The sequence below is a fragment of the Canis aureus genome, chromosome X (assembly GCF_053574225.1).
Source record: "Canis aureus isolate CA01 chromosome X, VMU_Caureus_v.1.0, whole genome shotgun sequence".
Classification (NCBI taxonomy): domain Eukaryota; kingdom Metazoa; phylum Chordata; class Mammalia; order Carnivora; family Canidae; genus Canis; species Canis aureus.
This window is the reverse complement of record NC_135649.1, coordinates 31,407,386-31,421,105: the sequence shown is the minus strand read 5'-3', so window position 1 is coordinate 31,421,105 and position 13,720 is coordinate 31,407,386. Positions and strand designations below refer to the sequence as shown.

General features: G+C 41.5%; 1 protein-coding gene across 3 annotated transcripts in view; it reads right to left on the bottom strand.

Annotated features, from left to right (window-relative positions):
• CUL4B (cullin 4B) overlaps positions 1-1,844 on the bottom strand; it is a 46,061-nt gene extending 44,217 nt beyond the window's left edge. Inside the window, exons 1-3 of one of the 3 annotated variants that reach the window (XM_077888639.1) lie at positions 1,437-1,844; positions 1,212-1,294; positions 1,010-1,087 (exon numbers count right to left, since the gene is read on the bottom strand). In XM_077888639.1, the coding sequence (XP_077744765.1) occupies positions 1,010-1,070 (61 nt within the window). In that variant the 5' untranslated portion in view covers positions 1,071-1,087; positions 1,212-1,294; positions 1,437-1,844. Of the gene's footprint in view, positions 1-1,009; positions 1,134-1,211; positions 1,295-1,436 lie in introns of those variants that run through there. The other 2 variants (XR_013374810.1, XM_077888638.1) reach the window with 2 other exon arrangements.
• Between the last annotated feature and the right edge of the window lie 11,876 nt (positions 1,845-13,720).

The window sequence follows — 13,720 nt, the reverse complement described above, 5'->3', positions numbered from 1 at the left end:
AGATTTTCTGTTCCTAGTCTGTATCAACTTTGATATGGACCTCAAAACATGACAAGAGAATATTCTTTAAAAATTTTTTTTTAATTTTTATTTATTTATGATAGTCACAGAGACAGAGAGAGAGAGAGAGGCAGAGACATAGGCAGAGGGAGAAGCAGGCTCCATGCACCGGGAGCCCGATGTGGGATTCGATCCCGGGTCTCCAGGATCACGCCCTGGGCCAAAGGCAGGCGCCAAACCGCTGCGCCACCCAGGGATCCCCGAGAATATTCTTTAATAGAATGACTAAATGGGAGTATATTTGCACAAAGAAATACTACACGACAGTGAAAAATTAATTACAGCTATATGCATAAATCACAAAATTAATGTTACACGAAAAAGGCAATAATTACAGAATATATGCAATTGATAATTTTTTTTTGTAAAGCTCAAAATTAAGGAAAACAATGGATAGAAAATATAGAAGGGAAAAAAACAAAACAAAATCCAGGGTAGGGGATTGCTCTGGGGGAAGCAAAGGGGAGAACTTAGGTAGATTCAAAAGCATTGTTAAATGTTCTAGTTCTTAGTTTGGTGATGGATTCCTGGGTGTTTGTTTTCTTACTATGCTCTATAAATTATATGTCACACATATTCTTCTGTATGTATTAAAATTGTATAATAGTTTTTAATTTTTATTGTTATTATTTTTTTCTTTAAAGATTTTATTTATTTATTCATGAGAGACACAGAGACAGAGACACAGGCAGAGGGAGAAGCAGGCTCCATGCAGGGAATCTGACGTGGACTCGATCGGGGTCTCCAGGATCATGGCCTGGGCTGAAGGCTGCGCTAAACCGCTGAGCCACCCAGACTGCCCCTATTGTTACTATTTTTTTAAGTAGGCTCCAAAACAGTGTGGAGCCTAATGTGGGGCTTGAACTCATAACTGTGAGATCAAGACCTGAGATGAGATCAAGAGTTAGATACCTCACCTCATTTGACTTTTACTAGTTTATTTACTCACCATTATCTTCTGAGATGGCTGCATCATCTCTTCCATTCCCTGATTCAGAGGGCTGTGACATGGTCCATCTTTGGAGGACTACATTAGAAAATAGAGAATTCAGGTTAACAGCAGTTCTCTCCCATATCTCTAGTTTTCTGGATCCATTGACTCTGGTCTCAATCAATTGCATCCTATTTCATATCTTCAAGAAAATACTCACAATTTTGGCTGGCTCATCACACCCTTCCCGGTTATCCCTTATGGTTTCGGGTCTAATATTTAGTTTTCTTCTTTCATTTAATGCTAACTTGGGAGAAAAAGCACAATTGTTCAGACTAACATCTAAAATTGGAAATCTGCCATGCCCTTTTAAATTACTATGGCTCGTGCCCCCCCACCCCACTCCCACACCCACCCGGGGGGGATTCCAGGCCAACAAACAGACCCTGGTCAAGGGGTCCTCCAGCTATTTCAGAGGGTCTCAAAGTCCAATCTCACTATGATCCAAACCAGGTCTCTATCTTCTATATTGGCCTCTTCATCAGACTACAGAGCCATGGTTGTTGGGATCCCTCTTCCACGCCGTGGTCACCACCTGGCTGAGAATTTTCTCTGCAGGTAACTATGGCTCTGACATGCTTTTGCCTAACTTACCCATATCACCAGTGAATAAAAGCTATAACTTCTATAGCAACATATCTCTTTTAAACGTCTGAGAATAACGAAAAGAAGTATACCACAAAATAATTTAAAGTGGCCAGAGATGAGCCTTGGCTTAAAGTCTCTTGGCTCCAAGTCAGGCACACAGCCAGTAAACTCCTAAAGGATACCCTCCTCTTTCCATAATCTCTAAGGAGCTTTTAACGCACTGCCCCAAGACCAACAGGATTTGTTGTGGTTACCAGCGTTCTGTTAACATCAGAAAACCAACGGCTAGGAATGCGGACAACAACTGACCACCGAAGACCGTTAGGCATGCTAGCAATTCGCGGGCTTTTTCCTAAGAAAGTGCTGCCCACTGAAGCTTGAGTTCTGGTGCTTTTAACGGTTTTCAAGGATGATTGATTGACAGCAGATCTGACCAATCCTTTCATGGGAAACCCCACTCGCCTAACAGGGGCCTGATTGGAACCAAAAGCAAAAACATAAAACTCAGTCATCTCTCCACCTCTCTTTTCTGTATTGCCTCATTCTCTAAGACTCCTTCACATGATAGAGACATGGTTACCAACTGCTTTGGGGTCACATCCTTACAGTTTAATGTCCAAAGAAAGGAAAAAGCTACCTCTTTACCTCTGATTTGTATTATTCCAAGGAAGGTCTTATATCTCTGGCCTAGGACACATGCCTACCCTTTGGAGCTGCCATTGTGTCCAGCAGAGTTTGATATTATGATTAGCCCATCCTGGGTTAGGTGCAGAGCTAGGTCTGTGGAGGGTGCAATGGGGCAAGTTACTATCATTACCTGTCCCACCAGTACTATATTGAAAGGACAGTGAAAGAGAAACAGCTCTCCAAATGAAAAGGAGTGCTACTACTAGAAGCAGGGAAGAAAGAATGCTGGGCAAATCAAAACAGCAGATGTCCACTATATAGCCTTCTCAGTTTTAATAGTGTTTAAATTGCATTTCTTGGATTCTTTTTTTTTTAAGATTTTATTTATTCATGAGAGACACACAGAGAGAGAGAGAGAGAGAGAGGGAGGCAGAGGGAGAAGCAGGCTCCATGCAGAGAGCCCGACGTGGGACTCAATCCCGGGTCTCCAGGATCACACCCTGGGCTGAAGGCGGCGCTAAACCGCTGAGCCACCTGGGCTGCCCCATTTCTTGGATTCTCAATGCATATCATCATATCATCTGTAAATAATTATCCTTTTTTTTCCTTTTTTCCTTTTAGATTTATACAACTTATTTCATTTTCTTGGTTTATTACATTTTAGAACCTTCAAAAAACTATAGAGGACATCTGTACCTTATTCCTGAAATTGATAGAACTTGATCATGATGCTGGCACATGGCTTTTGAAACTCTTTCCTATATTTAGAAAGTTGTCTTCTATTCTTTTGTACTTAGAACTTTTTAAAGATTTTATTTGAGAGAGACAGAGAGCCTGACCTGAACAGGGAAGAAGGGCAGAGGGAGAGGAAGAAGCAGGTTCCCTGCCGATGCAGGGCTCAATCCCAGGACCCCAGGAATACAACCTGAGCCAAAGGCAGATGCTTAACTGATTGAGCCATTCAGGTGCCCCTGTACTCAGAATTTTTATAAGGAATAGCTGCTGGTTTTTATCTGGTACCTTTTCGCTATCCATTGACAGACAAGACTATATAAAAAATAAAAATTTTGTAAGGAGTGAAGTACAGAAATCACCTGTAAACAATAAGGAAAATAAAAACAGAATGTAGACTCCATCTTCCATGAAACTAAGAGATAAATGTTACATGAAAGCTTAACTTGTGAGAATGGAAAGCAGGTTGACAGGTAACTGAATAATACTAGCTAGAACTAGCAAAAGCACTCACAATATACTATGGACTGTTCTAAGTTCCTCACATATGTCACCCCAGCAAAAAGGTTTATTATTTGTAAAAAATGAACCAGAGAGTGATCCAGATGCTTATGATATGGCCGGTTCTGCTTGTGAAAGTTCATTGAACTATATGCTTATCATTTGTGCATTTCTGTATGTTACTTATTAGTAAAAAAGTTTTTAAAGTAGACTAAAAAACAAGTAAATGAAAATGAACCAGAGAGATTATAGATTTGAAGACAAATAAAGATAGTGGAGTGTGCTCCATTGAAAATAAGGGGAATAGGGACGCCCGGGTGGCTCAGTGGTAAAGTGTCTGCCTTTGGCTCAGAGTGTGATCTTGGGGTCTGGGATTGAGTCCTGCACCAGGTTTATTTCAGGGAGCCTGCTTCTACCTCTGCCTATGTCTCTGCCTCTCTCTCTCTTTCTCTGTCTCTCATGAATAAATAAAATCTTTAAAAAAAAAAACAGGGCTGCCATACATAACTTCACAGGCCATGCACTGTACAACTCTATGGAACACCATCGAAAATTAAGCAAATGAAAAGGAGAGATAATTATTAAATCCAGGGAGAGAAAGTTGCTTAAGGAAGGAAACGTAGTGGAATGCCTCGGAGGCTCAACGGTTGAAAGTCGGCCTTCAGCTTATGATGTGATCCCGGAGTCCTGGGATCAAGTCCCACATAGGACCTCCTACATGGAGCCTGCTTCTCCCTCTGCCTGTGTCTCTGCCTCTTTCTCCGTGTCTCTCATGAATAAATAAATAAAATCTCAAAAAAGAAAGGAAATATAGCTCATTAGAATTTAAATAAAAACTTAAAAACTAGAAGAAGAAGAAAGAAGAAAGAAAGGAAGAAGAAAGGAAGAAGAAGAAGGAGGAGGAGGAGAAGGAGGGGGAGGAGGAGGAGGAGGAGGAGGAGGAGGAGGAGGAGGAGGACGACGACGACGACGACGACGACGACGACGACGACGGCAGCCCAGGTGGCTCCGCGGTTTAGCGCCGCCTTCAGCACAGGGCGTGATCCTGGAGACCCGGGATCGAGTCCCGCGTCCGGTTCCCTGCATGGAGCCTGCTTCTCCCTCTGCCTGTGTCTCTCTCTCTCTCTGTGTGTCTCTCAGGAATAAATAAATAAAATTTTAAAAAAAAAGAAGAAGAAGAAAGGAAATGTAAGCATAATATACTACCTGGCTCAGCAGTGAATCATTTTTACATAATCATAGTGATACTGACATAATAGTTTATCCAAAAAATGCTATGACTCTGTTGAGAAGATGAAGAGGAAAGGATGGGGGAAGCTAAGAGAGCTAAATAGTCTGTGGCCATAGCACACTGAACATGCCCAAACTCACCTGATCTTAGAAGCTAAGCAAAGTTGAGCCTGTTTAGTACCTGGATGGGAAAGCTAAACAAATCATGGTGTACTGGAGGGTATTATGCTGAGTGAAGTAAGTCAGTCGGAGAAGGACAAACATTATATGTTCTCATTCATTTGGGGAATATAAATAATAGTGAAAGGGAATATAAGGGAAGGGGGAAGAAATGTGTGGGAAATATCAGAAAGGGAGACAGAACGTAAAGACTGCTAACTCTGGGAAACGAACTAGGGGTGGTGGAAGGGGAGGAGGGCGGGGGGTGGGAGTGAATGGGTGACGGGCACTGGGGGTTATTCTGTATGTTAGTAAATTGAACACCAATAAAAAATAAATTAAAAAAAAAAGACTCTCTCCCTCTACCCCTCCCCAACTTAAATAAATAATTTTTTTTAAAGCCTTTGGCTGCTTAAAAAAAATCATGGTATATCTGTGCAATGAAATACTATGAAGCCACAAAAAAGAAAATGATGGAGCTATATGTATCCATCTGAAGGGTATCTTTGGGGATCCCTGGGTGGTGCAGCGGTTTAGCGCCTGCCTTTGGCCCAGGGCGCGATCCTGGAGACCCGGGATCGAATCCCACATCGGGCTCCCGATGCATGGAGCCTGCTTCTCCCTCTGCCTGTGTCTCTGCCTCTTTCACTCTGTGTGTGTGTGACTATCATAAATAAATAAATTTTAAAAAATGAAAGGTATCTTTGATGCATTAAGTGGAAAATAAAACAAGTTATAGCCCAATGTGTATTAACTAATTCCACTTCATTTTTGTTTTAAAATATAGATATATTTGTCTTATATACTTGCATAAGCATACTATCAGGTTGAGAAGGCAATGCAACAAACTGTTAATATAGATAATTTCTGGGATATGGTATTAGAGAGGCAGAAGGGCATATATGCACATATGGATATCTATATGGTATATCTATATCTATATCTATATCTATATCTATATCTATATACCTCCTGCAGGGTTGCCAAGAGAATTACTTCTGGTAGATATGTTGATGGCCCAAGTTAGGGAAATGGGTAGGTTGTGGAGGGCAGGAGAGGGAGGGGGCACTCTGGGATGGTCAATAGAGGTCTTCTCCCTAGTTTCTGAGGACAACTCCTGGAGAGGCCTAGTGGCAGTTGATGGTCTTTAAGGTCTGTTGGTGACATTTGCATTAAAGACCTCTCCTCTTGATGCTGAGGGTGGCAGCTCTCTCTCCAATGAAGAGGGCCTAGACTTTAAAACCATAGTTCCCCAATTGTTGGAGATATGATCTCTGGCTACTCTACAATGTCAGCTTTGGGGGCTTAGGGAAGTCAGAGGCCTGTCTCTTGAGGCAGAGGGTGGTGAGCAGTAAAGGTTTCTGTCATAGGAAGCCTACTTGAGCAAAGTCTTTCCGAGTTTGAACTTGACCTCTTAGCCCTGTACATGTGTGGAATTGGGAGAAGCCCAAGAGGGTGGAGGCTTTGTCTCTGGGCGTTGTAGTTGGCATTAACCAAGGCTACCATTTGCTGTAAATGGTTCTGCGGGATATGTCCTGCACAAGGGTGCACATTTGAAGGTGTATGCAGGAGGAGGGTGAGAGGAGCCTGCAGTCTGCCAGCCTTGAGCCCTCATACAGGAATGCCCCTATTAGCAGAGAAAGGCAAGCTTTTTTTTTACCCTGAGGGGCACCTTTTGTGTGTGTGTGTGTGAGTGCAATTTTTCTACTCTGAGGGTTCTGACTGCTAGCAGCCAGCTTGGCTCTCTGAGAGGCACTGATATGCAGATACTAGGTTTCTAATGGGCCTTAATTAGAAGTCCTGCCAAATTAGAAGCCAGGGCTGCAAGAGGCCCTTTCCACTTGCCTCTCAGAGTGAGTCCTAGCCACTCTTCTTTGCCTTAGGCAAATTGACATAAGAAAATTACTTTGGTCAGATTAGATCAAGATGAGAGCCGAAGCACTGGTAACTCTGTCCCTATCTTCTCCTCCCCAAATCTTTTAAAAGGACCAAGAGTGGCATAATTTAAGGAAAGTGTACCATCAGCAGTTCAGAAATTGTGAAGAATCTCTTGAGGATAGAAATCAGATCTAATCATATTGATAAGAGAAGAGGAGGAGCCCCGTCTAAAACATCCAAGAGAAAATTGATGGAGCAAATCCAGAGAAAATCAAATCTCAGAATGAATACAAAAAGCGGTGGGAAGGGGGGTCCCTCAGGGCAATTAAAGAATTGCATTCAGAAAAGAAGGATCAGCTTAGCCTCTGTGCGAGCAGTGAGCAGCGGTGCCCCTCCATCCCTCGACTCATTCCAAAGTTAAAGCCAAAACGTTCACACTAAAGTGAGCTCTTTGCTTCTCAAAGTTGTCTTGTGTGAGTGTAGGATTCTAGAAAGGAAAAAAAAGAGCAGACCTTAGTATGTATAATCTAGACTTCCACAAAATATAGGGAAAAATAAAAAAAGAGAAGCACCTCTGGCCAGGAGAGAAATAACACACTTAAGTCCTGTGCTGCCGAAGTAAAATTGTTTTGGCAATTTGCAGGAATTCAGGGGAACAGCCTTTCTATCACCTCTATACCAACCCATTTTAAAGAGAAGCCTCCAGGGGTGCCTGTGTGGCTCAGTCAGTTTAACTGTCCAATTCTTGATTTTGCCTGAGGTCATGATCTCAGGGTCATGAGATCCAGGCCCATGGAGCCTGCTTCAGACTTTCTCTCTCTCTCTCTCAATCTCTCTCTCTCTCCCTCTACCTAAAAATAATGTGGTGCCCTGGATGGGATACTGAAACAGAAAAAAGAACACTAGGTAAAAACTAAGGAAATCTGAATAATAATGTATCAATATTGCTTTGTTACTTTGTGATAAATGTACGGATTAATGTTAACACTGGGAAAAACTGAGTGGCTGGTTTATAGGAACTCTGTAATATTCTTGTGTCCTCTTCTAAATCTAAAACTATTCTGGGGGTGCCTGAGTGGCTCAGCTGCTTAACAGTGTCTGCCTTCAGCTCAGGTCATGATCCTAGGGTCCTACTCATTGAGAAGCCTGTTTCTCCCTCTGCCTGCTGCTCCCCCTGCTTGTACGTGCACAAGTCAAATAAATAAAATCTTTCTTGTCAAATAAATAAAATCTTTTTTATTTTTATTTATTTTTAAAAAGTTTTTATTTATTTATTCATGAGAGACACAGAGAGAGAGAGAGAGGCAGAGACACAGGCAGAGGGAGAAGCAGGCTCCATGCAGGGAGCCCGATGTGGGACTCAATCCCACGACTCCAGGATCGCGCCCTGGGCTGAAGGCAGGTGCTTAACCACTGAGCCACCCAGGGATCCCCAATAAAATCTTTTTAAAAAATAAACTATTCTATAAGAGTTTATTAAATGTCTTAAAAATGCCTTATCAGGATGGCTATAATTAAAACAATATGTGTTGGTGAGGATGAAGAGACACTGGAAGCCTCATACATTGCTATGGGAAAATAAACTAGTTCAACCTTTTTGGAAAACAGTTTGGCAGTTCTGCATAATGTTAAACATAGAATTGCCATAAGATTCAGCAATTTCTCTCTTAGGTATACACCCAAGAGAAATAAAAACATATGTCCACACAAAAACTTGTATGCAAATGTTCATGGCAGCATTATTCATAGTAGCTAAAAAGTAGAAATAACCTAAATACCCTTCAACTGGTGAATAAATAAACAATTACAGCATATCCATACAATGGAATATTATTCAGCCATAAAAAAGAATGAAGTACTGGTACTACAACATGGATGCTAGATGCTACAGATGCTACAATGTGGATTAACCTTGAAAATATTAGGCTTGGGGTGCCTGGGTAGCTCAGTTGGTGAAGCTTCTGCCTTTGGCTCAGGTCATGATCCCGGGGTCCTGGGATTGAGTCCCGCATCATGCTCCCTGCTCAGTGGGGAGCCTGCTTCTCTTTTTCCCTCTGCCTACTGCTCCCCCTTACTTGTACGCTCTCTCTTTCTGTCCAATAAATAAATAAAATGTTTTTTAAAAAGAAAAGAAAAGAAAATATTAGGTTCAGTTAAAGAAGCCAGTCACAAAAGACTACATATTGTGTAGTTACATTTATATGAAACGTCCAGAATAGGCAAATGTATAGAGAGTGGATTAGTGGTTGCTAGGGGTTGAGAAAAGCGAAGAATAGGATATGACAGCTAATGAGTACAGGATTTCTTTTTGGGGTGCTGAAAATATTCTAAAATAAGAATGTGGCAGTGGTTGCCCAATTCCATGAATATACCAAAACTTTCGAATTATATTCTTTAAAAGGGTGAATTTTATAGTATATAAATTATATCTCAAGAAAGCTGTTATTTAAGGGACTTTGATCAGAAAAAATTATGTGTGTTTATTTTCTTGGCTCTTTTTCTGTCGTTAATTTCCAATATTATTGCATTGTGACCGGAGAATGCTACTTGTATGATTTCTACATTTTTGCAGACTAATACATGATTCATTTTTTTAAAATGTTCGATGGGTATTTGCAAAGAATATATTCTATGTTCTTTTTTTATATTATTATTATTATTTTTTAAGATTTTATTTACTTATTCATAGAGACACAGAGAGAGAAAGAGGCAGAGACACAGGCAGAGGGAGAAGCAGGCTCCATGCAGGGAGCCCGACGTGGGACCTGATCCCGGGTCTCCAGGATCACACCCCGGGCCGCAGGCGGTGCCATAAACCGCTGTGCCACCAGGGCTGCCCTGTTCGTTTGTTTTTTAAAATTAATTAATTAATTAATTTATTTATTTATTTATTTATTTATTTTCCCTGTGTGTGTGTGTGGTGTGTGTGTGTGTGTATCACATCTTTATCTATTTATCTATCAGTGGACACTTAGGTCGTTTCCATATTTTGGCTGTTGTAAATAATGCCACAATGGGTGCTCCTGACTGGCTCAGTCAGTGGAGCATGTGACTCTTGATCTTGGGGTTGTGGGTTTGAGCCCCAACTTGAGTGTAGAGATAATCTTTGTTTTTTAAAGATGTTATTTATTTATTCATGATAGTCACAGAGAGAGAGAGAGAGAGGCAGAGACACAGGCAGAGGGAGAAGCGGGCTCCATGCAGGGAGCCCGATGTGGGATTCGATCCCGGGTCTCCAGGATTGCGCCCTGGGCCAAAGGCAGGCGCCAAACCGCTGTGCCACCCAGGGATCCCGAGATAATAAAATCTTAAAAGAATAATAATGCTGCAATGAACATGGAGTGCACATATCTCTTCAAATTGGTGTTTTTGTTTTTCTTTGGGTAAATACCCAGAAATGGAATTGACTGCATCATATGGTAGTTCTATTTTTAATTTTTTGAGGAACCTCCACACTGCCACTCCTTCTTTTTGAAATTCCCTTTCCTTGATTTATCTGGCACATCACTCTCCCAGCTTTTTTCATACCTCTTTGGTTCCTCCTTATCCTCCTTTCCAACCACTAAATGCTAACATTCAACTCAGTTTAGCCCTTCTCACTTTAAAAATCTCATCCAGGGTGATATTTAAAATCTCTAAATTTAAAAACTTTAAACTCTAAGGGCCCCTGGGTGGCTCATTTGGTTAAACGTCTGTCTTTAGCTCAGTTCATGATCCTGGTGTCCTGAGATTAAGCCCCACATGGGCTTCCTGCTCACTGACGAGCCTGCTTCTCCCTCTTCCACTGCTCCTCCTCTCTCACTCACTCACTCTCTCTCTCTCTCAAATAAATAAGTTAAAATTTAAAAATAAAAACTTTAAAATCTCAGTCAGTTGGGCATCTGACTCTTGCTTTTGGCTCAGGTCATGATCTCAGGGTTGTGGGATCAAGCCCTGTGTCAGGCTCTGCACTGGGTGTGGAGCCTGCTTAAGATTCTCTTTCTCTCCCTCTTCCACTACCCCTCCTCTAAAAAATTAATTAAGGGGCATCTGGGTGGCTCAGTCAGTTCAACATCTGCCTTGGGCTCAGATAATAATCCCAGAGTCCTGAGACTGAGCCCCAATCAGGCTCCCTACTCAGCTGTGAGTCTGTTTCCTCCTCTCCCTCTGCCACTTCCCTCTCTCTCTGTCAAATAAGTTAATTAAAAAAATTTTAAAGATTTATTTATTTATTTATTTATTTATTTATTTATTTATTTTTGATAGACATATATATATAGAGAGATAGAGGCAGAGACACAGGAGGAGGGAGAAGCAGGCTCCACACCGGGAGCCCAATGCGGGACTCGATCCCAGGACTCCAGGATCGCACCCTGGGCCAAAGGCAGGTGCCAAACCACTGAGCCACCCAGGGATCCCCTAATTAAATAATTTTTTTAAATAAAAATAAAATCTCATCCAAATCAGGGACTTCGATTAGCAGCTGTTCATATATCTAATAAATTTATATCTCCAGCTTTTCTCTGAGCTCCAAACATTTTTATCCACGTGTCTACTGTACATCTCCTCTTGAATGTCTCAGAAGCACCTCAAATTCAACATATTCAAAACCAAACTCTTCCTCTTCCCTCTAAAAACCAAGAACAATAATATGGTCCTCTTGTAGTGTTCCTATCTCAGTGAATGGCACCATCATTCATCCATTTGCAAAAGCCAGAAACCAGGGAGTCATCCTTGCCACGTTCCCTCTCTCTCTTATTTTCATGCACAACCCGTCCTGAAGCCCTATCAATTTTGCCTACTAAGCATCTCTTAAAGCTCCGTTCTCTCTCGATGTCTACCACTCTCCACACCACTAAGGTACCTTTTTTTCTCACGACACATATAGTTGTGATCTTCTAATTGAGCTCCCTGCTTTGATGTTTGCCCCTCATCTAATACCTTTTACAGATGGAATAGTCTTTTCCACTTTTAATCTTTCCAATAATCCCTACTGTGCTTAGGATAAAGACACAAATCACCACCATAGCCTCTAGGGCCCTGCACAGCCTGGCCAATGATATCTATCTCATCAATGTCATTTTATAAAACTCTCCACCTGCTGAGTTACAGCTGCACCAGCTCTCTTTTGTCCCTCACATGCAATAAACGTCCTCCTGCCATAGGGCCTTTGCACATCCTTTCCCTCTGCTTGGAATGTCTTTTCTCCCTCCTCATCCAGTTAACTTCCATGTACTTTACAGGTCTCTGGGGAGGTTTCACTTGCGCAAGGAAGCTTGCCCTGACCTCTCATACCTTTTCTACAGAGCACTCATCACAGTTGTGATTTTACATGTATTTGAATTAGTATTTGAATAATGTTTGTCTCTGAGTAGACTGTAAATTTCACCGGCAGGCACCGAGGTTGTTTTGCTAGCTACTGTGCTCACAGTATGTAACACAATACCTGACACATATTAGGTGCTAAATATATCTTTTTAGAGGAAAGTAGGGGGAAAGATAGGAAAGGGATAAGGACAGAAGGAGGATAGGGAGGAAAGGGGGAGCAAGAGTGGTGACTATCCCCCCCGCCATGATTGGTTATTTGTAAATTTTTATTCTCCTCTTATTTCTTTTTTAATATATTTTATTTATTTATTTGACAGAGAGAGAGAGAGAGAGAGAGAACAAGCAGGGGGAACATGAGAGGGAGAAACAGACTGCCTGCTGAGCAGGGAGCTGGATATGGGGGCTCCATCCCAGGACTCTGGGATCATGACCTGAGCTGAAGGCACACACTTAACTGACAGAGCCACCCAGGTGCTCCTCTGCTCATGTTTCTTTTTTTTTTTTTTAAGATTTTATTTATTTATTCATGAGAAACAGAGAGAGAGAGGCAGAGACACAGGCAAAGGGAGAAGCAGGCTCCATGCAGGGAGCCTGATACAGGACTCGATCCCGGGACTCCAGGATCACGCCCTGGGCCGAAGGCGGCGCTAAACTGCTGAGCCACCCGGGGATCCCCTCTACTCATATTTCTAATACATTTTGTTTTGTATATCTTTAATTCATTTGTCATATGCATTAATGTCCATGATTGTTACATGTTCTTGATGGAGTCTACCTTCTTTTTTTAATATTTTATTTTATTTTATTTTTTGTAATCTCTACACCAAATGTGGGGCTCAAACTCACAACCCTGAGATCAAGAGTCATATGCTCCACTGACTGAACCAGCCAGGCACCCTGTGTGTACTTTATATCAGTATGAAATGTCCCTTTGTCTCTTTCAATGTTCTTGGCTCTAAATTATATTTTCCTCTGATTCAGATGGTGCTCCTTTTATGCTAGCATTTGGACAACTAAAACTTTTACTATTTCTTTGCTTAATACTATTTCTTATATTCCACAGTGTTCCTCTTTGGGGGATTCATTTTTCATTTTGCTCTAATACCTACCTGAGTAATTCATAGAGGTTCTGAATCTGCCTTCAATGCATTCTGAATATACCTCAAAATGAGAATCTAAAAATTGGAGTTTTGTTCCATTTATTATTTCTTTTTTGGTTGTTGTTCCGTATATTATTTCCCTCCCCCTCCCCCTTCACCACTTAGGGGCAACTGTACTCTTTGTTCATTTTGGTTCTTCTCTTTTACATTGTAGATTTTCTCCAAATATTTTTGGTAATCTTTTGTTGTCCATATATAGTAGTGAAAAAGGGACAAATCATTAGCAAACATATATAGCTTGCCTGAGTTTCTTGTGTCCCCCTGACTGGCCTGTCCCTTGAATAGGAAGGCTCTGTATGAGTGAGTTGTATGTGTTGCTTTAAAGTGGCTGAGTATGGAGGCTTCACTTTATTTTATTTTTAAAATGTATTTATTTCTTTTAGAGAGGGTGCATGCATGTGAGCAGGAAAAGAAGGGGCAGAGGGAGAGGGAGAATCCTCGAGCAGACTCCCCACTAAACGCAGAGCTGATTCAGGGCTGGAAACCA